At 46.7% G+C, this 25,564-nt stretch overlaps 1 protein-coding gene across 8 annotated transcripts in view; it reads left to right on the forward strand.

Moving 5' to 3' along the window:
- HMBOX1 (homeobox containing 1) overlaps positions 1–25,564 on the forward strand; it is a 109,378-nt gene that overhangs the window by 77,226 nt on the left and 6,588 nt on the right. For all 8 annotated transcript variants that reach the window (XM_073586353.1, XM_073586352.1, XM_073586350.1 and 5 more), the window contains exons 3-8: positions 1,985–2,461; positions 18,031–18,116; positions 19,297–19,407; positions 20,266–20,419; positions 23,028–23,110; positions 25,074–25,169. In XM_073586353.1, the coding sequence (XP_073442454.1) occupies positions 1,985–2,461; positions 18,031–18,116; positions 19,297–19,407; positions 20,266–20,419; positions 23,028–23,110; positions 25,074–25,169 (1,007 nt within the window). The remainder of the gene's footprint in view (positions 1–1,984; positions 2,462–18,030; positions 18,117–19,296; positions 19,408–20,265; positions 20,420–23,027; positions 23,111–25,073; positions 25,170–25,564) is intronic.

Consider the following 25,564-nt stretch of genomic DNA (forward strand, 5'->3'; position numbering starts at 1 on the left):
ACGTAAAGCCTATATTGCTGGGACAGAGAGACAAACACAGACCTCACATCCAGCCCATATTACTGGGAGAGACGCACAGTCCTCACATCCAACCTATATTACTGAGAGAGACACACAGATCTCACATCCAGCTTATATTACTGGAGAGACACATAGACCTCACATCCAGCCTATATTACTGGGAGAGACACACAGACCTCATATCCAGCCTATATTACTGGAGAGACACACAGATCTCACATCCAGCTTATATTACTGGAGAGACACATAGACCTCACATCCAGCCTATATTACTGGGAGAGACACACAGACCTCATATACAGACTGTATTACTAGAGAGACACACAGACCTCACATCCAGCCTATATTACTGGGAGAGACACACAGACCTCATATCCAGCCTATATTACTGGAGAGACACACAGACCTCACATCCAGCCTATATTACTGGGAGAGACACACAGACCTCACTTCCAGTCTGTATTACTGGTAGGAAGCAGACCTCTCATCCAGGCTATATTTCTGGGAGGAAACAAACCTCACATCCAATCTATGTTACTGGGAGGGATGCACAGACCTCACATCCAGCCTATATTACTTGAGAAACACACAGACCTCACATCCAGCCTATATTACTGGGAGAGACACACAGATCTCACATCCATCCTATATCACTGGAGAGACACACAGACCTCATATCCAGACTGTATTACTGGAGAGACACAGACAGACCTCACATCCAGCCTATATTACTGGGAGAGACACACAGACCTCACATCCAGCCTATATTACTGGGAGAGACACACAGACCTCACATCCAGCCTATATTACTGGGAGAGACACACAGACCTCACATCCAGCCTATATTACTGGGAGAGACACACAGACCTCACATCCAGCCTATATTACTGGGAGAGACACACAGATCTCACATCCATCCTATATCACTGGAGAGACACACAGACCTCATATCCAGACTGTATTACTGGAGAGACACAGACAGACCTCACATCCAGCCTATATTACTGGGAGAGACACACAGACCTCACATCCAGCCTATATTACTGGGAGAGACACACAGACCTCACATCCAGCCTATATTACTGGGAGAGACACACAGACCTCACATCCAGCCTATATTAATGGGAGAGACACACAGACCTCACATCCAGCCTATATTACTGGGAGAGACACACAGACCTCACATCCAGCCTATATTACTGGGAGAGACACACAGACCTCACATCCAGTCTGTATTACTGTGAGAGACACACAGACCTCACATCCATCCTATATCACTGGAGAGACCCACAGACCTCATATCCAGACTGTATTACTGGAGAGACGCAGACAGACCTCACATCCAGCCTATTTTACTGGGAGAGACACACAGACCTCACTTCCAGCCTAAATTACTGGTAGGAAGCAGTCGTCTCATCCAGGCGATATTTCAGGGAGGAAACAGACATCACATTCAGCCTATATTACTGGGAGAGACACACAGACCTCATATCCAGCCTGTATTACTGGGAGAGACACACAGATCTCACATCCAGGCTATATTACTGGGAGAGACACACAGACCTCACATCTAGCTTATATTACTAGGATCCACACACAAATCTCATATCCAGACTATATTACTGGAGAGACGCACAGATCTCACATCCAGCCTATATTACTGGGAGGAAACAGACCTCACATCCAGCCTATATTACTGGGAGGAAACAGACCTCACATCCAGCCTGTATTACTGGGAGAGACACACAGATCTCACATCCAGCCTATATTACTGGGAGATACACAGACCTCACATCCAGCCTGTATTACTGGGAGAGACACACAGATCTCACATCCAGCCTATATTACATAGATATGTATTTCTATCCAGTCTTGTGTTCTCCAGATTGTTACTTTTTACCTGTGCTGATACAATTGTAACAAACAATTTTTTTTTACTTGTTTTTTGTCTCTTGACTTGCAGTCTGCCAGAAACCATGTCTCATTACACCGATGAGCCTAGGTTTACCATAGAGCAGATAGACCTGCTGCAGCGCCTTCGACGCACGGGTATGACCAAACACGAGATCCTCCACGCCCTGGAGACGTTAGAGCGCCTGGACCAAGAACACAGCGATAAGTTTGGAAGGAGAACCAACTACGGCAGCAACACCTACAGCAACAGTACCAACAACGTCCCCGCATCGTCCTCCACTGCCACAATCTCCACACAGACCCTCCATTGTGGCATGTCGCCTTCACCCAGCAACAGCTGCGACACTTCACCGCAACCTTGCACTACCAATCAGAACGGGAGAGAGAGCAGCGAGCGGCTCCCGATCTCTAACGGCAAGCTGTCCCCGACGCGCTACCACACCAACAGCATCGGCCCAAGGTCGTACAGCTTCGAGGCTTCCGAGGAGGATCTAGACATAGACGACAAGGTCGAGGAGCTCATGAGGTCAGTACGGGGTGTTCACTTACAATGCAAAACAGCTGCTTCTTGTCTACAAACGCATTAATTCTCAGCATTGTAAATATATTTCCCAAATCCTTTTGTCTTTGCTACGTGTGTGTGTGTATGGGGCTCAGCTGTAAGAAATTTACCGAAAGTCTCCCGCCCTTGAGGGGCCATACAGGCAAAACGATAATTTCCCCAAAAGCTTGACGCGGTAAAAAAAAATCCAAATAACACACAGACTGCCATAACAATGAGCATTACTCGCGTTACTGATCCTCTGAAGCTTCTTGGATCCCCGGCTAGTGTCTGTATTTCCTAATCAGTCTGGATCGACAAATACCATTCAAAACAGAACTGGCGTCCTATTGGTCAAGACGGACACGTGACCGCTGCAGCCAGTGATTAACTGCAGCAGTCCAATGTCCGTGACAAAGTAGTACAGAGACCGGCGGTCAACCTGTGAAGCGGCAGGATGTGAGTGTCAGAAGATTTTCGAGAATTACAATTTTTGTTTTTTTTAGAATTTTACAGCATTTTAAGGTTGTTTGTTTTTTGTTTTTGGCCTGGTAACCCCATTAAGAAACAGCTTGACAAGAGCACGACTCAGACTTCCTCATATTTAGCAGAATATTTTTTTTTCTCGTTTAGATGGAATATTGATAGTCTCCTTCTTGGCTCTCAGTAGCGTTACGTCCCTATAATGTGATCCCCTCGGTATCTGGCCTCTGTTACAGGAGACGTTGGCCTCATTTGTGATTCCTTATTGGAGCCTTGCCCAAGAAGAAGCCGTATATCTGAGCAGATCTGCTTCTAATTGTGTTTGCTTCGCTTTTTGAGCTGTAATGCTTCCGACACCACATTCGGTCTCCGGTGACTAAATCACATCTGGGACCCTACACGACTGACTTTGGCGGCCAGGACCATTGCAGTTTCAGCTTTGTAGAGGACAGTGGTTCGCAGCCGATGTTGCAAACTTGGATCAGTCAGGTTTTTGCTGTAAGGCTAGTTTCACACTAGCGCTTCTGCCGTCTGCGCACGGCCGCCGATAAGCCCTGCCCCCTGCCGCGCCCCCTCCTGACATCACCGCCTATTATCGCACATGTCCACATGCGATCTGCGCACCCTGTCTTTAATATAGGGTGCGCAGACTGTGCGCTGACCGTGCGCTAGTAGGATTTTTGAGTGTGCTGCGCACTTTTGAAGGTGCGGCGAGCGCGCCAATATGCAACATACTGCGTTCGGCGCACACCGGCTCACCTACAAAAGTGCGCAGCGCACTCAAAAATCCTACTAGCGCACGGTCAGCGCACAGTCTGCGCACCCTATATTAAAGGGAGGGTGCGCAGATAGCATGCGGCCATGTGCGATAATAGGCGGTGATGTCAGGAGGGGGCGCGGCAGGGCTTATCGGTGGCCGTGCGCAGACGGCAGAAGCGCTAGTGTGAAACTAGCCTAAGCTCTGTTCTGCTTCATCCCAAAGCTTCCTAGGAAGCCCTAAACTTACCGTCAGCTGAACAATATATTAGTCATCGTAGGCGGGGGCACACCGGCCAGTCCTATGCATTACTACCACTGGACAGTGCTTTATACTGGGGTCGCAGTTTTGACTCTAACTAGCTTAACACCTCCCCCCCCCCCCCCCCCCCCTCTGTCTGGCCAAAAATGTCTGGCCCCCCCTCCCTCCGTCTGCCCTCTGGCCCCCCCCTCTCCCTCCGTCTGGCCTCTGGCCCCCCCCTCTCCCTCCGTCTGGCCTCTGGCCCCCCCTCTCCCTCCGTCTGGCCTCTGTCCCCCCCCCTCCCTCCGTCTGGCCTCTGTCCCCCCCCTCTCCCTCCGTCTGGCCTCTGGTCCCCCCCCCTCCCTCCGTCTGGCCTCTGGTCCCCCCCCCTCTCCCTCCGTCTGGCCTCTGGTCCCCCCCCTCTCCCTCCGTCTGGCCTCTGGTCCCCCCTCTCCCTCCGTCTGGCCTCTGGCCCCGCTCCTCCCTCCCTCCGTCCTCCCGCTCCTCCCTCCCTCCGTCCTCCCGCTCCTCCCTCCCTCCGTCCTCCCGCTCCTCCCTCCCTCCGTCCTCCCGCTCCTCCCTCCCTCCGTCCTCCCGCTCCCCCCTCCCTCCGTCCTCCCGCTCCCCCCTCCCTCCGTCCTCCCGCTCCCCCCTCCCTCCGTCCTCCCGCTCCCCCCTCCCTCCGTCCTCCCGCTCCCCCCTCCCTCCGTCCTCCCGCTCCTCCCTCCCTCCGTCCTCCCGCTCCTCCCTCCCTCCGTCCTCCCGCTCCTCCCTCCCTCCGTCCTCCCGCTCCTCCCTCCCTCCGTCCTCCCGCTCCTCCCTCCCTCCGTCCTCCCGCTCCTCCCTCCCTCCGTCCTCCCGCTCCTCCCTCCCTCCGTCCTCCCGCTCCTCCCTCCCTCCGTCCTCCCGCTCCTCCCTCCCTCCGTCCTCCCGCTCCTCCCTCCCTCCGTCCTCCCGCTCCTCCCTCCCTCCGTCCTCCCGCTCCTCCCTCCCTCCGTCCTCCCGCTCCTCCCTCCCTCCGTCCTCCCGCTCCTCCCTCCCTCCGTCCTCCCGCTCCTCCCTCCCTCCGTCCTCCCGCTCCTCCCTCCGTCCGGCCTCCCGCTCCTCCCTCTCCCTCCGTCCTCCCGCTCCTCCCTCTCCCTCCGTCCTCCCGCTCCTCCCTCCCTCCGTCCTCCCGCTCCTCCCTCCCTCCGTCCTCCCGCTCCTCCCTCCCTCCGTCCGCCCGCTCCCCCCTCCCTCCGTCCTCCCGCTCCTCCCTCCCTCCGTCCTCCCGCTCCTCCCTCCCTCCGTCCTCCCGCTCCTCCCTCCCTCCGTCCTCCCGCTCCTCCCTCCCTCCGTCCTCCCGCTCCTCCCTCCCTCCGTCCTCCCGCTCCTCCCTCCCTCCGTCCTCCCGCTCCTCCCTCCCTCCGTCCTCCCGCTCCTCCCTCCCTCCGTCCTCCCGCTCCTCCCTCCCTCCGTCCTCCCGCTCCTCCCTCCCTCCGTCCTCCCGCTCCTCCCTCCCTCCGTCCTCCCGCTCCTCCCTCCGTCCTCCCGCTCCTCCCTCCCTCCGTCCTCCCGCTCCTCCCTCCCGCTCCTCCCTCCCTCCGTCCGGCCTCCCGCTCCTCCCTCCCTCCGTCCGGCCTCCCGCTCCTCCCTCCCTCCGTCCGGCCTCCCGCTCCTCCCTCCCTCCGTCCGGCCTCCCGCTCCTCCCTCCCTCCGTCCGGCCTCCCGCTCCTCCCTCCCTCCGTCCGGCCTCCCGCTCCTCCCTCCCTCCGTCTGGCCTCCCGCTCCTCCCTCCGTCTGGCCAACGAGCCTGTAAAAGCCAAACAGTGCAAAATTTTTAATGAAAACGAATTGCAAAACAAATTTATAGCCCCAAATACATTTAAAAAAAAAAAAAGTCCCCAAAGTTGATCAACCGTCTTCAACATTGGACAACCCCTTTAAGCTTATGTTCACCAGAAGGGAGAACAGGCACAGTGAGGACTTGTCAGATCACTTTTTAGTGCGTTTTCCCTTTAACCGATCACGACTCTGCCTCCCATCTGTGTCGCCTGGAACGAGCGCCCGGACTCGCTGATATTGTAGCGCAGGCGGCACCGCTCGCATTATATATCCGTTTGCTAAACAAACAGCGCTCTCTCTGCCGAGCGCCGTAATTGGTTTAGAAATTTCTCATTTCTTTTTTTTAATTAGAAAACAGATTAAAATTCAGTTGTGGCCTTTACTTGCAGCTGTATATCATTTCATTGTTTAATTAAGCGCTCTCGCTCTGTAACTTAGCAGTTCGCCGAGCTCGGTGCGGCAGACAACACGGTGCGACGCTCTCTTTGGGCCGCACAGCTGCAGTCGGCATAGCGAACGCGGATGCGAGAGTCGTAATTAATATCACTTCGTTATTGGGCTTTAGATAATTTACACGGGCATTACAGCCACTTACTGCGGACAGAAATATATCGCCCGTAAGTGAAATCTGACTAACGCGGCGCTACATCCGAATCACAGCGCAACACTTCCCACATTATGTATCGCCTTGTGAATATATGAATGCAAATCTGATTAATAGGGCAGGCTGAGATGAGGAATGGTATGGATGCAATGTAACCACAGCTTTCTGTCCCTAGCAACCTATCTGAATAATCTGATTAATACTGCAGGCTGAGATAAGGAATGATATGGATACACTGTAACCACAGCTTTCTGTCCCTAGCAACCTATCTGAATAATCTGATTAATACTGCAGGCTGAGATGAGGAATGATATGGATACAATGTAACCACAGCTTTCTGTCCCTAGCAACCTATCTGAATAATCTGATTAATACTGCAGGATGAGATGAGGAATGATATGGATACAATGTAACCACAGCTTTCTGTCCCTAGCAACCTATCTGAATAATCCACATAATCTGATTAATAGTGCAGGCTGTGATGAGGAATGATATGGATACAATGTAACCACAGCTTTCTGTCCCTAGCAACCTATCTGAATAATCTGATTAATACTGCAGGATGAGATGAGGAATGATATGGATACAATGTAACCACAGCTTTCTGTCCCTAGCAACCTATCTGAATAATCCACATAATCTGATTAATAGTGCAGACTGTGATGAGGAATGATATGGATACAATGTAACCTGTAAAGTGCTGTAGAATTAATGGCGCTATATGTGTGTAAAATAAATAAACCACAACTTTCTGTCCCTAGCAACGCGTCTACATAATCCGCATAATCTGATTAATAGGGCAGGCTGAGATGAGGAATGATATGGATATAATGTAACCACAGCTTTCTGTCCCTAGCAACCAATCTGAATAATCTGATTAATACTGCAGGTTGAGATGAGGAATGATATGGATATAATGTAACCACAAGTTTCTTGTCCCTAGCAATGCATCTATATAATACGCATAATCTGATTAACTGGATGAGATGAGGAATGATATGGATACAATGTAACCACAGCTTTCTGTCCCTAGCAACCCATCTGAATAATCTGATTAATACTGCAGGCTGAGATGAGGAATGATATGGATATAATGTAACCACAAGTTTCTTGTCCCTAGCAATGCATCTATATAATACGCATAATCTGATTAACTGGATGAGATGAGGAATGATATGGATACAATGTAACCACAGCTTTCTGTCCCTAGCAACCTATCTGAATAATCTGATTAATACTGCAGGCTGAGATGAGGAATGATATGGATACAATGTAACCACAGCTTTCCGTCCCTAGCAACCTATCTGAATAATCCACATAATCTGATTTATAGTGCAGGCTGTGATGAGGAATGATATGGATACAATGTAACCTGTAAAGTGCTGTAGAATTAATGGTGCTATATAAGTGTGTAAAATAAATAAACCACAACTTTCTGTCCCTACATAATCCGCATAATCTGATTAATAGGGCAGGCTGAGATGAGGAATGATATGGATATAATGTAACCACAAGTTTCTTGTCCCTAGCAATGCATCTACATAATCCACATAATCAGATTAACAGAACTGGATGAGATGAGGAATGATAGGGATACACTGTAACCACAGCTTTCTGTACCTAGCAACCAATCTGAATAATCTGATTAATATTGCAGGCTGAGATGAGGAATGATATGGATACACTGTAACCACAGATTTCTGTCCCTAGCAACCAATCTGAATAATCTGATTAATAGGGCAGGATGAGATGAGGAATGATATGGATACAATGTAACCACAGCTTTCTGTCCCTAGCAACCTATCTGAATAATCCACATAATCTGATTTATAGTGCAGGCTGTGATGAGGAATGATATGGATACAATGTAACCTGTAAAGTGCTGTAGAATTAATGGCGCTATATGTGTGTAAAATAAATAAACCACAACTTTCTGTCCCTAGCAACGCGTCTACATAATCCGCATAATCTGATTAATAGGGCAGGCTGAGATGAGGAATGATATGGATATAATGTAACCACAGCTTTCTGTCCCTAGCAACCAATCTGAATAATCTGATTAATACTGCAGGTTGAGATGAGGAATGATATGGATATAATGTAACCACAGCTTTCTGTCCCTAGCAACCAATCTGAATAATCTGATTAATACTGCAGGTTGAGATGAGGAATGATATGGATATAATGTAACCACAAGTTTCTTGTCCCTAGCAATGCATCTACATAATCCGCATAATCTGATTAACAGAACTGGATGAGATGAGGAATGATATGGATACAATGTAACCACAGCTTTCTGTCCCTAGCAACCTATCTGAATAATCTGATTAATACTGCAGGCTAGGAATGATATGGATACAATGTAACCACAGCTTTCTGTCCCTAGCAACCTATCTGAATAATCTGATTAATAGGGCAGGATGAGATGAGGAATGATATGGATACACTGTAACCACAGCTTTCTGTCCCTAGCAACCTATCTGAATAATCTGATTAATACTGCAGGCTGAGATGAGGAATGATATGGATACACTGTAACCACAGCTTTCTGTCCCTAGCAACCAATCTGAATAATCTGATTAATAGGGCAGGATGAGATGAGGAATGATATGGATACACTGTAACCACAGCTTTCTGTCCCTAGCAACCTATCTGAATAATCTGATTAATACTGCAGGCTGAGATGAGGAATGATATGGATACAATGTAACCACAGCTTTCTGTCCCTAGCAACCTATCTGAATAATCTGATTAATACTGCAGGATGAGATGAGGAATGATATGGATACAATGTAACCACAGCTTTCTGTCCCTAGCAACCTATCTGAATAATCCACATAATCTGATTTATAGTGCAGGCTGTGATGAGGAATGATATGGATACAATGTAACCTGTAAAGTGCTGTAGAATTAATGGCGCTATATGTGTGTAAAATAAATAAACCACAACTTTCTGTCCCTACATAATCCGCATAATCTGATTAATAGGGAAGGCTGAGATGAGGAATGATATGGATATAATGTAACCACAAGTTTCTTGTCCCTAACAATGCATCTACATAATCCGTATAATCTGATTAACAGAACTGGATGAGATGAGGAATGATATGGATACACTGTAACCACAGCTTTCTGTCCCTAGCAACCTATCTGAATAATCTGATAAATACTGCAGGCTGAGATGAGGAATGATATGGATACAATGTAACCTCAGCTTTCTGTCCCTAACAACCTATCTGAATAATCTGATTAATACTGCAGGATGAGATGAGGAATGATATGGATATAATGTAACCACAAGTTTCTTGTCCCTAGCAATGCATCTACATAATCCACATAATCAGATTAACAGAACTGGATGAGATGAGGAATGATATGGATACAATGTAACCACAGCTTTCTGTCCCTAGCAACCTATCTGAATAATCCACATAATCTGATTTATAGTGCAGGCTGTGATGAGGAATGATATGGATACAATGTAACCTGTAAAGTGCTGTAGAATTAATGGCGCTATATGTGTGTAAAATAAATAAACCACAACTTTCTGTCCCTAGCAACGCGTCTACATAATCCGCATAATCTGATTAATAGGGCAGGCTGAGATGAGGAATGATATGGATATAATGTAACCACAGCTTTCTGTCCCTAGCAACCAATCTGAATAATCTGATTAATACTGCAGGTTGAGATGAGGAATGATATGGATATAATGTAACCACAGCTTTCTGTCCCTAGCAACCAATCCCAATCTGAATAATCTGATTAATACTGCAGGCTGAGATGAGGAATGATATGGATATAATGTAACCACAAGTTTCTTGTCCCTAGCAATGCATCTACATAATCCACATAATCAGATTAACAGAACTGGATGAGATGAGGAATGATAGGGATACACTGTAACCACAGCTTTCTGTACCTAGCAACTCATCTGAATAATCTGATTAATACTGCAGGCTGAGATGAGGAATGATATGGATACAATGTAACCACAGCTTTCTGTCCCTAGCAACCTATCTGAATAATCTGATTAATAGGGCAGGCTGAGATGAGGAATGATATGGATACAATGTAACCACAGCTTTCTGTCCCTAGCAACGCGTCTACATAATCCGCATAATCTGATTAATAGGGCAGGCTGAGATGAGGAATGATATGGATATAATGTAACCACAAGTTTCTTGTCCCTAACAATGCATCTACATAATCCACATAATCTGATTAACAGAACTGGATGAGATGAGGATTGATATGGATACACTGTAACCACAGCTTTCTGTCCCTAGCAACCTATCTGAATAATCTGATTAATACTGCAGGATGAGATGAGGAATGATATGGATACAATGTAACCACAGCTTTCTGTCCCTAGCAACCTATCTGAATAATCTTATTAATACTGCAGGCTGAGATGAGGAATGATATGGATACAATGTAACCACAGCTTTCTGTCCCTAGCAACCAATCTGAATAATCTGATTAATACTGCAGGCTGAGATGAGGAATGATATGGATACAATGTAACCACAGCTTTCTGTCCCTAGCAACCTATCTGAATAATCTGATTAATACTGCAGGCTGAGATGAGGAATGATATGGATACACTGTAACCACAGCTTTCTGTCCCTAGCAACCTATCTGAATAATCCACATAATCTGATTTATAGTGCAGGCTGTGATGAGGAATGATATGGATACAATGTAACCTGTAAAGTGCTGTAGAATTAATGGCGCTATATGTGTGTAAAATAAATAAACCACAACTTTCTGTCCCTAGCAACGCGTCTACATAATCCGCATAATCTGATTAATAGGGCAGGCTGAGATGAGGAATGATATGGATACACTGTAACCACAGCTTTCTGTCCCTAGCAACCAATCTGAATAATCTGATTAATAGGGCAGGATGAGATGAGGAATGATATGGATACACTGTAACCACAGCTTTCTGTCCCTAGCAACCTATCTGAATAATCTGATTAATACTGCAGGCTGAGATGAGGAATGATATGGATACAATGTAACCACAGCTTTCTGTCCCTAGCAACCTATCTGAATAATCTGATTAATACTGCAGGATGAGATGAGGAATGATATGGATACAATGTAACCACAGCTTTCCGTCCCTAGCAACCTATCTGAATAATCCACATAATCTGATTAATAGTGCAGGCTGTGATGAGGAATGATATGGATATAATGTAACCACAAGTTTCTTGTCCCTAGCAATGCATCTACATAATCCACATAATCTGATTAACAGAACTGGATGAGATGAGGAATGATAGGGATACACTGTAACCACAGCTTTCTGTACCTAGCAACTCATCTGAATAATCTGATTAATACTGCAGGCTGAGATGAGGAATGATATGGATACACTGTAACCACAGCTTTCTGTCCCTAGCAACCAATCTGAATAATCTGATTAATAGGGCAGGATGAGATGAGGAATGATATGGATACAATGTAACCACAGCTTTCTGTCCCTAGCAACCTATCTGAATAATCTGATTAATACTGCAGGCTGAGATGAGGATTGATATGGATACAATGTAACCACAGCTTTCTGTCCCTAGCAACCTATCTGAATAATCTGATTAATACTGCAGGATGAGATGAGGAATGATATGGATACAATGTAACCACAGCTTTCTGTCCCTAGCAACCTATCTGAATAATCCACATAATCTGATTAATAGTGTAGGCTGTGATGAGGAATGATATGGATACAATGTAACCTGTTAAGTGCTGTAGAATTAATGGTGCTATATAAGTGTGTAAAATAAATAAACCACAACTTTCTGTCCCAAGCAACGCGTCTACATAATCCGCATAATCTGATTAATAGGGCAGGCTGAGATGAGGAATGATATGGATATAATGTAACCACAAGTTTCTTGTCCCTAACAATGCATCTACATAATCCACATAATCTGATTAACAGAACTGGATGAGATGAGGAATGATATGGATACACTGTAACCACAGCTTTCTGTCCCTAGCAACCTATCTGAATAATCTGATTAATACTGCAGGCTGAGATGAGGAATGATATGGATACAATGTAACCACAGCTTTCTGTCCCTAGCAACCTATCTGAATAATCTGATTAATACTGCAGGCTGAGATGAGGAATGATATGGATAAAATTTAACCACAGCTTTCTGTCCCTAGCAACCAATCTGAATAATCTGATTAATACTGCAGGCTGAGATGAGGAATGATATGGATACAATGTAACCACAGCTTTCTGTCCCTAGCAACCTATCTGAATAATCTGATTAATATTGCAGGCTGAGATGAGGAATGATATGGATACACTGTAACCACAGCTTTCTGTCCCTAGCAACCTATCTGAAAAATCCACATAATCTGATTTATAGTGCAGGCTGTGATGAGGAATGATATGGATACAATGTAACCTGTAAAGTGCTGTAGAATTAATGGCGCTATATGTGTGTAAAATAAATAAACCACAACTTTCTGTCCCTAGCAACGCGTCTACATAATCCGCATAATCTGATTAATAGGGCAGGCTGAGATGAGGAATGATATGGATATAATGTAACCACAGCTTTCTGTCCCTAGCAACCAATCTGAATAATCTGATTAATACTGCAGGTTGAGATGAGGAATGATATGGATACACTGTAACCACAGCTTTCTGTCCCTAGCAACCAATCTGAATAATCTGATTAATACTGCAGGCTGAGATGAGGAATGATATGGATATAATGTAACCACAAGTTTCTTGTCCCTAGCAATGCATCTACATAATCCACATAATCAGATTAACAGAACTGGATGAGATGAGGAATGATAGGGATACACTGTAACCACAGCTTTCTGTCCCTTACAGCCTATCTGAATAATCGGGTTAATAGTGCAGGCTGAGATGAGGAATGATATGTTGTAGCTGATGATCATCTCCCTTTACAGTAAATGGTGCCAATCCAACTTTAAGGCTATGTGCACATGCTGCGGATTCTGCTGCGTTTCCGCTGTGGTTTTGGCCCTGCGGAACCGCAGCAGTTCTGCAGACATGGTACAGTACCATGTAACCCTATGGGTTTTCACATTGCGTTTTTTTCCGCTCGGTTTTTCTGTGGGTTTTTTTCCGCAGTATGTCAATTGTTTCTGCGGATTCCGCTGCGGTTTCACACCTTTAACATAGTAGAGGTGTGAAACCGCAGGGCAAAACCACAGGCAAAACCGCAGGTCACTTTTGCCTGCGGTTTCACGGGAAAAAACCCGCAGGTGAAACCGCAGCGTGTGCACACAGCCTAAGACCCACTTGCCCCTATTAGTCACTTCCTTTACGCCTCTTTTTTTTGTCTAGTTATGTGTTGTTTTTTTCTTTGCACCAAATTCATGATTCTGTGTGTTTTTTTTTTGTTTGTATTTTATATATGCGCACCTGTTCTGTTTTTTTCCCAGTTTGTGGGCGAAGTTTAGAGATTCCAGATGTTTTTTTTTTTTTTGCCCGTTTCATCAATTCACAAAGTTGCAGTATTTGGTGCAGCACCATTCCAAGGTCGCCCCCCCCCCATCCCTGCCCGTAGAGTATTTTAGCGCCATTTTTTCGAAACACGCAATTTCCGTTTTTAGAAAGTCGCAAAAACAATTCAAGACAGGAAATAAAACAATTTTAGACTTTGCGGGGAAAAAAATTCACGAACCACGTGCACCTTTTGTTTTTAAAGAATTTGGCAATACAAATAACAACCAATACCGCAAGACAAAAAAAAAAAAAAGGAAAGTGACTTAGAACACAAATAACGAAGCTGGACTGTAGGTAGCCATAGGAATTAGTCTGTCTTAAAGCTGGACTAAGCCCAGCAGCAGTCTTAGCATATCATTCCCTAGCTCAGCCTCCACTAATAAGCAGATTTTACTTATTACTAAGGATATGCAACCGGAAATAAAAAGCTGTCGATGATACATGTTATCCATGGAAACTTGTCTTCATACCATACTTTACTATTTGAGGTACGTCTTTTAAGCAATCAGTCCGGGTAATGAGAAAAACCTGAATTAGAAGATTTGTCACTTGTTATAAATATGTAATATTTTATTACCCGGTGTAAACGGCGCTGTTCTCCTGAATCCGTCGATAGTTTGCTTTTGTTCCTGCGCCTCTCTGTTCCGGAGATACGGCCTCCCCTTCTCACCGTCAGATTCTAACGTTGTTGGCTAAGTGGGTGTGGTCTTTTAAGGAAACTCCCACCTGGCTAATTTATAAACCAGGATAAAGAGGGGCCATACCTCCGGAACGGAGAGGCGCAGGAAAAAAAAGAAAAACGCCGCCGGATTCAGGAGAAGAGTGGCGTTTACACCAGATAAAAAAATATTTTTCGCAAGTGAAAATGCAGACTGGAGTTTTTAGCCAAAAATGCATACATGTAAGAAAGAAAAAACAGTCCCAGAAAGTGGCATTGCATCCATCACGGACAAGAACCGCGCGGTGATTTCTCAGCCGGAGCTTGCGGTACTTTGTGTCGGACGTTTTCGTGTTTCCGCTCCATATAGCTCCTGAACTATTTACCAATACGCGCGTCTGTCCCTTTAACGCCTCCCCCCCTCCCCCGACCGTCTTATTTTATGTCTCCGGCTTTATGTCTGAAGTCTGAGATTTATGCCTCCCCTCAGTAATGAAAGTTTCCACATGCCATATGGCGCCCGCACACCTTCCCCAGAATTACCCTCATCCATCCTGCTGTTATGACACTCCTGATCAGATATGACACTCATTAAAAGCCTCTGCCAGGCAGCCCGCTACTTTATGGCGTGTCACCAGTCTGGCCCCTGGCTCTACACTGCGGCTGCTCTCCATTTTATTAACACTTTCCCATCATCCATCACCGGCGCCCCAGTTTCCCGTACGGGCGTAGCACAAAATGGGGATTAACTCAAGAGCTGGGGATAAATTCCGGTAAGTTGGCGCCGAGGGGGATGTATGATACCGGAGCGCCGCCTCTGTGCCGTACTCACCGCAGACTGCATCATTCTGTATGTGTCAGCACAACGCGGGAACACTGACAAGTGCGGATCTCGGGGACTGCGGGTATTATACAGGATCAGTAATGTATGTACACAGTGACTGCACCAGCAGAATAGTGAGTGCAGCTCTGGGGTATAATACAGGATGTAACTCAGGATCAGTAATGTATGTACACAGTGACTGCACCAGCAGAATAGTGAGTGCAGCTCTGGAGTATAATACAGGAGGTAACTCAGGATCAGTAATGTATGTACACAGTGACTGCTCCAGCAGAATAGTGAGCGCAGCTCTGGAGTATAATACAGGAGGTAACTCAGGATCAGTAATGTAATGTATGTACACAGTGACTGCACCAGCAGAATAGTGAGCGCAGCTCTGGAGTATAATACAGGAGGTAACTCAGGATCAGTAATGTATGTACACAGTGACTGCACCAGCAGAATAGTGAGTGCAGCTCGGGTATAATACAGGAGGTAACTCAGGATCAGTAATGTAATGTATGTACACAGTGACTGCACCAGCAGAATAGTGAGTGCAGCACTGGGGTATAATACAGGATGTAACTCAGGATCAGTATTGTAATGTATGTACACAGTGACTGCACCAGCAGAATAGTGAGTGCAGCTCGGGTATAATACAGGAGGTAACTCAGGATCAGTAATGTAATGTATGTACACAGTGACTGCACCAGCAGAATAGTGAGCGCAGCTCTGGAGTATAATACAGGAGGTAACTCAGGATCAGTAATGTATGTACACAGTGACTGCACCAGCAGAATAGTGAGTGCAGCTCTAGAGTATAATACAGGATGTAACTCAGGATCAGTAATGTATGTACATAGTGACTGCACCAGCAGAATAGTGAGTGCAGCTCTGGGGTATAATACAGGATGTAACTCAGGATCAGTAATGTAACGTATGTACACAGTGACTGCACCAGCAGAATAGTAAGTGCAGCTCTGGAGTATAATACAGGATGTAACTCAGGATCAGTAATGTAACGTATGCACACAGTGACTGCACCAGCAGAATAGTCAGTGCAGCTCTGGAGTATAATACAGGATGTAACTCAGGATCAGTAATGTATGTACACAGTGACTGTACCAGCAGAATAGTGAGTGCAGCTCTGGAGTATAATACAGGATGTAACTCAGGATCAGTAATGTAATATATGCACACAGTGACTGCACCAGCAGAATAGTGAGTGCAGCTCTGGAGTATAATACAGGATGTAACTCAGGATCAGTAATGTATGTACACAGTGACTGCTCCAGCAGAATAGTGAGTGCAGCTCTTGGGTATAATACAGGATGTAACTCAGGATCAGTAATGCAGTGTATGTACACAGTGACTGCACCAGCAGAATAGTGAGTGCAGCTCTGGGGTATAATACAGGACTTAACTCAGGTTCAGTAATGTATGTACACAGTGACTTCACCAGCAGAATAGTGAGTGCAGCTCTAGAGTATAATACAGGATGTAACTCAGGATCAGTAATGTATGTACACAGTGACTGCTCCAGCAGAATAGTGAGTGCAGCTCTTGGGTATAATACAGGATGTAACTCAGGTTCAGTAATGTAATGTATGTACACAGTGACTGCACCAGCAGAATAGTGAGTGCAGCTCTAGGGTATAATACAGGATGTAACTCGGGTTCAGTAATGTTATGTATGTACACAGTGACTGCTCCAGCAGAATAGTGAGTGCAGCTCTGGAGTATAATACAGGATGTAACTCAGGATCAGTAATGTAATGTATTTACACAGTGACTGCACCAGCAGAATAGTGAGTGCAGCTCTTGGGTATAATACAGGATTTAACTCAGGATCAGTAATGCAATGTATAGGAGCGTCTCACAAAATTTGAATAACTTCAGAAAGCGAATTTATTTCAGCTCTTCAATACAAACAGTGACTCTCCTATATTCTATAGAGTCATTACACACAGAGTGATCTATTTCACGTGTTTATTTCTGTTAATGTTGATGATTATGGCTTGCAGCCAATGAAAGCCCAAAAGTCATTATCTCAGTAAATTAGAATACTTTATAACACCAGCTTGAAAAAATGATTGTAATATCCGGAATGTTGGCCTCCTGAAATGTATGATCAGTAAATGCACTCAATACTTGGTCGGGGCTCCTTTTGCATCAATTCCTGCATCAATGTGGTGTGACATGGAGGCGATCAGCCTGTGGCAGTGCTGAGGGGTTATGGAAGCCCAGGATGCTTTGATAGCAGCCTTCAGCTCGTCTGCATTGTTGGGTCTGGTGTCTCTTATCTTCCTCCTGACAATACTCCATAGATTATCTATGGGGTTAAGGTCAGGAGAGTTTGCTGACAATCAAGCACAGTGATACTGTTGTGTACACCAGGTATTGGTACTTTTGGCAGTGTGGACAGGGGCCAAGTCCTGCAGGAGAATGACATTTCCATCTCCAAAAAGCTTGTCAGCAGAGGGAAGCATGAAGAGCTCTAAAATGTCCTGGTAGACGGCTGCGCTGACTTTGGTCTTGATAAAACACAGTGGACCTACACCAGCAGATGACATTGCTCCCCAAACAATCACTGATTTTGTTGTGATAATATGGGGGTTTTGTTATCGCTGCTGATTATATTTGTTCTTTATCTTGTCTCAGGAGGGACAGCAGTGTCATAAAAGAAGAAATTAAGGGTTTCCTGGCAAACCGGAGAATATCGCAGGCGGTGGTTGCACAAGTAACAGGTGAGCACTGCCCGGTGTGTGCGAGTGGATGAATGACCTGGTGTGGCCCCCTGGGGAGGCAGAGCTGTAACTATAATGAGCATCTGTAAAAATCAGCCGACACTTAAGACCCCACAGGATCGGCATACTTATCTCATGAAATATTGTGTGCTGCTGGGACCGCCCACATGCTGTGCCGCGCTCGAAAGCTCGCTCCTCCCTACAGTCGGCTGTTCCACATGCTGTGCCGCGCTCGGATGCTCGCTCCTCCCTACAGTCGGCTGTTCCACATGCTGTGCCACGCTCGGATGCTCGCTCCTACCTACAGTCGGCTGTTCCACATGCTGTGCCGCGCTTGGATACTCACTCCTCCCTACAGTCGGCTGTTCCACATGCTGTGCCACGCTCGGATGCTCGTTCCTCCCTACTATCGGCTGTTCCACACACTGTGCCACGCTCGAATGCTCGCTCCACCCTACAGTCGGCTGTTCCACATGCTGTGCCGCGCTCGGATGTTCGCTCCTACCTACAGTCGGCTGTTCCACATGCCGTGCCTTGCTTGGATGCTCACTCCTCCCTACAGTCGGCTGTTCCACATGCTGTGCCACGCTCGGATGCTCGTTCCTCCCTACTATCGGCTGCTCCACACACTGTGCCGCACTCGCTCCTCCCTACAGTCGGCTGTTCCACATGCTGTGCCGCGCTCGGATGCTCGCTCCTCCCTACAGTCGGCTGTTCCACATGCTGTGCCACGCTCGGATGCTCGCAACTCCCTACAGTCGGCTGTTCCACATGCTGTGCCGCGCTCGGATACTCGCTCCTCCCTACAGTCGGCTGTTCCACATACTGTGCCGCGCTCGGATACTCTCTCCACCCTACAGTCGGCTGTTCCACACGCTGTGCTGCGCTCGGATGCTCGTTCCTCCCTACAGTCGGCTGTTCCACACACTGTGCTGTGCTCAGATGCTCGCTCCTCCCTACAGTCGTCTGTTCCACATGCTGTGCTGCGCTCGGATGCTCGCTCCTCCCTACTGTCGGCTGTTCCACATGCTGTGCTGCGCTCGGATGCTCGCTCCTCCCTACAGTCGGCTGTTCCACATGCTGTGCTGCGCTCGGATGCTTGCTCCTCCCTACAGTCGGCTGTTAGTTTACATTATTGCACCTGTAGTCTGACCAGCACACCTTTACTTTTGCCTCGCAGGTATCAGCCAGAGCCGGATCTCTCACTGGCTGCTCCAGCAAGGATCCGACCTCAGCGAACAGAAGAAAAGGGCCTTTTACAGATGGTACCAGCTGGAGAAGACGAGTCCAGGTAACAATGGAGGAACAGACCTTATTCTCCAGTCACAACCAAAGCTGCATTTAGTGTTGTTTCAGTATCAAAAGGGTTAAAAGCATCTTCGTCGTCGTCAGATGTGAGAACTCTGCTCTGAATATTTGGATCTGGTCCTGGATGATCACTTTCCCGCACCTCTCCGCCTGCTTCTCGGAAACTCCTTCCCCGGCCCCTGATTTTGCCTCGCGGGGGTCCCAAATCACATTTCTGACCAATTATGCGGCCTGCACAGCATCACGACCGCTAATCACATCGCGAGCCTGGAGGATCAGCGGCGCGGCCGGCACACCCGCCGCTCTTCTCTCCCAGCGTCTCTTGTTTCTGCAGCGTTTTCAGCAGCTCTGATTGTTGTCAGTGACTGGAAACTCTCCGAGGATGAAAATCCCTTCGCCTCGTCTTAATCTCAAACAATCCAATATCACTAGGCATATAGTGAGGGTCTGTGCTGGTTTCCATTCACCAAAAGCAAGCGGAGATGTGGAAAATCTGGATTGCAAAACATGAGAGAGGCTGCTGGAAAATAAAAAGGCAAAGCCTCAGCTAATGCATTTAGAATGATAGGAGTTGTAGTTCCACTCATGATGCACGTCGATCTCTTAAACCAAGATGGAGCTGGTGCAGTTGAGCTGACGCCTCAGGATCCGGACCACCGGGACACATGTACAGCGTGGTTCCAGCCATGTATATATTGGTTTGGAGAGCAGACCTCCATATGTGTCCCCCAATAATCCGTGGGACCATAGCCCAAATGTCTCAATTTTGCACCCAATGATGGATTGAGGGGTAGGGTGCTTCTTAATGGGAAAAATCAAGTTTTATACATTTTTCTTACAGGTGCGACACTTAGCATGAGGCCAGCACCCATCCCCATAGACGACACAGAGTGGAGACAAACGCCACCCCCCGTCACCGCCACCTCCGGCACGTTCAGGTTACGGCGGGGAAGTCGCTTCACATGGAGGAAAGAATGTCTGGCCGTCATGGAAAGGTAAGAAGGACTGACACATGGAAATCGTCTGAGCAGAATATAGTGTATTCTTAGTCACTTAGATTCAGCACAGAGAAAAATGTGCAGCATCCTGTATTATGCTCCAGAGCTGCACTCACTATTCTGCTGGTGCTGTCACTGTGTACATACATTATATTACTGATCCTGAGTTACATCCTGTATTATACCCCAGAGCTGCACTCACTATTCTGCTGGTGCAGTCACTGTGTACATACATTACATTACTGATCCTGAGTTACATCCTGTATTATACCCCAGAGCTGCACTCACAATTCTGCTGGTGCAGTCATTGTGTACATACATTACATTACTGATCCTGAGTTACATCCTGTATTATCCTCCAGAGCTGCACTCACTATTCTGCTGGTGCAGTCACTGTGTACATACATTACATTACTGATCCTGAGTTACATCCTGTATTATACCCCAGAGCTGCACTCACTATTCTGCTGGTGCAGTCACTGTGTACATACATTACATTACTGATCCTGAGTTACATCCTGTATTATATCCCAGAGCTGCACTCACTATTCTGCTGGTGCAGTCACTGTGTACATACATTACATTACTGATCCTGAGTTACATCCTGTATTATACTCCAGAGCTGCACTCACTATTCTGCTGGTGCAGTCACCGTGTACATACATTATATTACTGATCCTGAGTTACATCCTGTATTATACCCCAGAGCTGCACTCACTATTCTGCTGGTGGAGACACTGTGTACATACATTACATTACTGATCCTGAGTTACATCCTGTATTATACCCCAGAGCTGCACTCACTATTCTGCTGGTGCAGTCACTGTGTACATACATTACATTACTGATCCTGAGTTACATCCTGTATTATACTCCAGAGCTGCACTCACTATTCTGCTGGTGCAGTCATTGTGTACATACATTACATTACTGATCCTGAGTTACATCCTGTATTATCCTCCAGAGCTGCACTCACTATTCTGCTGGTGCAGTCACTGTGTACATACATTGCATTACTGATCCCGAGTTACATCCTGTATTATACTCCAGAGCTGCACTCACTATTCTGCTGGTGCAGTCATTGTGTACATACATTACATTACTGATCCTGAGTTACATCCTGTATTATCCTCCAGAGCTGCACTCACTATTCTGCTGGTGCAGTCATTGTGTACATACATTACATTACTGATCCTGAGTTACATCCTGTATTATCCTCCAGAGCTGCACTCACTATTCTCCTGGTGCAGTCACTGTGTACATACATTACGTTACTGATCCTGAGTTACATCCTGTATTATACTCCAGAGCTGCACTCGTACCTTAGAGCTGTGCTGTGCAGGGTTCCTGATGTCTGTGCTTGTACAGGTCTCGTACTGTGTATTTTGATTTTAGTGTTGGTGCTTTGGACACAACATTCGGTCTTCCCAACTTTCTCCAATATTCGACTTTCGGTGCAGATTTTGTCAGGTTCTCAGGAGCTTTATATGACGAGTTATTCTATGTAGATCTGGCCGCCCTTCCCCACTATATGTACTCTTCTCTCTCGACTGTGGCATCCTATGAGTTAACCTCTGACACGACTTCGGGTTCATCCGTGGTTTCCTGCTGTCTCTTGTCTCGGATGATCGGTCGGTGGGGGGTTGCTCCGTGATCAGCGCCGTTCACTTTGCTGCAATGTTAAATGTGCTATCAATTTTTTTTTTTTTTTTTTTTTATAATCTCGCTTTTTTTTATCAATCGTTAGTGCTCCGTACCCCTCAGAAGCTGATTTTCGGCTCTGAGAACAGAATGAACGAGTGCCAAGTGTCGGCTGTAATGATGTTATATCTTGATCTTTGTTACTGGATCCAGTTTACTTGTGCATACGTCGCCCCAGAGGCTGCTAACTAGTTCCTGATGGTGGGACCGTGTTTTCTGGATAGGCTGGAGAAAAAGGGGTTAAATTAAAGGTGCCCGAAATGGTGTGCAAAGTGACTGCACCTGCAGAATGCACAGACCTTTCTTTTTCTTTGCTATCACTTACCACTAGTTTCTTCTTTGTTGTAGAGGGGCATACCGCTCCATACAAATTATCATCCACAGCGTAGGTGGCCGGTGTAGGTCCTTTAATCTGGAATTAAATTTTCTGTCCCCCATTTTTCTGCTGGACTAGAGGCACCGGGAACTAAACGCAGCAGGTTGCCCGAGCATCCTGCTGCTCTAGTTCATTCCTTTGGTGCAGCATCATGGCGCGTGCACAGCCTGTTCAGCTTCTCCTCGCAGCGCTCTTGTATAAGTGAGGACTTACACCGACCACATATCCAGGGAATAGGTGATAATTTTTTTTTTGGAGTTGGAATATCCCTTTAAGAGTGTGTATTTTCCTGAAAGGTAATTGTGATACGTTGGTGCTGCAACATAGAATATGGGAGACATGTAATGAATACAGTCTGTAAGGCCGCGTCACATGCCTACACTTCTCGTGATGACTTTTCTCTCGTTTCTGGCCGTCGGGTCTCCTTTTATTTCCTCCATATCTTGTTGGCAGCCCAGGGCGGGGCACGCACTGTTCGTGTTTACATATAATAACACCGGATAATTGGGAACACTTGAATTTTTTCAGCTATTTTAATGAGAACCAGTATCCCGACGAGGCCAAGCGGGAGGAAATCGCCAACGCGTGCAACGCGGTTATACAGAAACCAGGTGAGTAACCGATCTGCAGCACGGAGTCAGGTCACAGACATTGGAGGGATTATACAGCTTCACATTTCACATACCAAAGACCAGCTGGTCAGACACTGGGAGAGTCATCCCTGATTTGACCAGTGTTAACTGGTCACGCACTGATAGGGTAGTTAGATCTACCCCTTTAAAGAGCTTTAAAAAAAAAAAAATTATACACAAACATAAACCACCCCCTTTATTATATATAGTATTAAGCAGTGTAGCTGTTAATCCTGCTCATGGTGATGTGCAAAACACTTGCTAGAAAGGTTTAGGAGAATTGGAGAACCATATACTGCAGTACTGATCAGTGAAAATGTGAATCCAGTTTAGGTTTCAGATACAAAAAAAAGTACTAGAAAGCTTCAGCAGCATGAATGATATAATACAGCAGTGTAGCAGTGAAACCAGCTCCAAGGTTGAGATAAAACTCTGGAAAACAACTGGAGATTAGATGACATTAAACAGCATTACTGACCAGTATAAATGTGAATGAAGCATAGAGTTGAGGTAAATAAATAATAGAAAGCTGCATCAGCATTGAAGACCTTTAATACAGCAGCGCACTGTATGTGTAGATTCTTCTCAGGGGTAAGGTAAAACACTTACTAGAAAGAAGTAGGAGAATTAGAAGACTTCATGTCTATTGTCCAGTGTAAATGTGAATCCATCACAGGGTTGACAGAGTATGCTTTACTACTAAACTACATCAGCCTGAAGGACATTATACAGAAGCACTGAGCAGTGTATATGTGAATCCTGCACAGTAGTGATAGAAAACTTTTACTAGAAAACAGTAGGAGAATTGGAAGACCTTTTACTGCAGCAGTGACCAGTGCAAATGATGTGAATCCAGCATAGGATTGAGATAAAAAAAAATTACTACAAAGCTGCATCAGCATGGAGGGCATAATGCAGAAGTGTAGCAGTGAATCCAACTCAGAGGTTGTGTCTTGCTTATTCCGTATGGGAACGGAGCCAATAGAGGTTTCCACCATTGACCCCTCTTGTTGTTTGGAGCCGCTGGCACCAGTTTCACACCCTTGCAAATGTCACAGAAAGATGTTTTGTTTGTCATCTTTGCATATTATTCAGCAAAGACCTTGAAATGTGATGTGAAAATCCGGGCGATCTCCATAATTTATGTCTGAACAATAATTCATTCTCTATTAAAGGCCTTGGTGGGGAGCCAGCCCGCTTAAACACAGCGCCGTGCCAAGCGAGCTTTGGCATCGGCTCGTGTAAGGTGCACAGAAATGACAGCGGCGGCTTCACCGCCCGTCCTGATTCTCAAGGTCACAAGCGCACACGATCCGCAAACACACATCCAGATGTCGTGGGTTTGTCACATTACATGCCCGATGCGATGTATGCATGGTAGGAGAGGGGAAACCGGAGGGCATGATGGTCATTTTAGTGTGCATCCACTCAGCTGCCGCAGGTACACCTGTCATTAAGGCATAAACATCTATGGAAGGCAACCCAGAATGTGACGTCTTAGTAAAGGGAGATGGCATGGAGTCTGGGGCCAGCCGCTCCTTGCCCTCTCGGCTGGGCGTCTAGGGCCGGCCGAACCTTGCCCTCTCAGCTGGGCGTCTGGGGCCGGCCGCGTCGCGCCCTCTCGGCTGGGCGTCTGGGGCCGGCCGCGTCGCGCCCTCTCGGCTGGGCGTCTGGGGCCGGCCGCGTCGCGCCCTCTCGGCTGGGCGTCTGGGGCCGGCCGCGTCGCGCCCTCTCGGCTGGGCGTCTGGGGCCGGCCGCGTCGCGCCCTCTCGGCTGGGCGTCTGGGGCCGGCCGCGTCGCGCCCTCTCGGCTGGGCGTCTGGGGCCGGCCGCGCCGCGCCCTCTCGGCTGGGCGTCTGGGGCCGGCCGCGTCGCGCCCCCTTCACCCTCGGCATGCCGGTGTTTATGCTTCTGTAATATGACGGAGTAATTTCTTACTTCAGGGAAGAAGCTCTCCGACCTGGAACGCGTCACCTCCTTGAAAGTCTACAACTGGTTCGCCAACAGGCGGAAGGAAATCAAAAGAAGAGCCAATATCGGTAATGTATCACTGCAAGATTTCCACTGAGTTATTATTCTGTCGCCCTCATAACTTGTCAGAGAAAACTTCCAAATGTGAAAATGTCTGAAATTCTCAGAGTTAAGTGATTTACTGATGAGCAGAGAGGATTTTAAGAAATTCTTCTAATTGCTGCGGAAGGCTAACGAGCCCATAACACTACTGATGAGTGCGATAACCTGGGGGATGTATCTGTAGTCTGGGTAGTAATACCGCCGGCAGCTAATGAACGGCACGTTCGGGCTCCTGTCTGTGCTCTCCGGCAGGTTATTACATTTATTGCTCTTGCATGTATAATTAGCCCATACATATGCATCCGAATGCTCATTAGTGGTAAATTTATCCTCCAATTGCCATAATACCTCCGACTCTGTG

The sequence above is a fragment of the Dendrobates tinctorius genome, unplaced genomic scaffold, assembly GCF_039654945.1.
Source record: "Dendrobates tinctorius isolate UK_male_01 unplaced genomic scaffold, ASM3965494v1 ptg000093l, whole genome shotgun sequence".
NCBI classification, from domain to species: domain Eukaryota; kingdom Metazoa; phylum Chordata; class Amphibia; order Anura; family Dendrobatidae; genus Dendrobates; species Dendrobates tinctorius.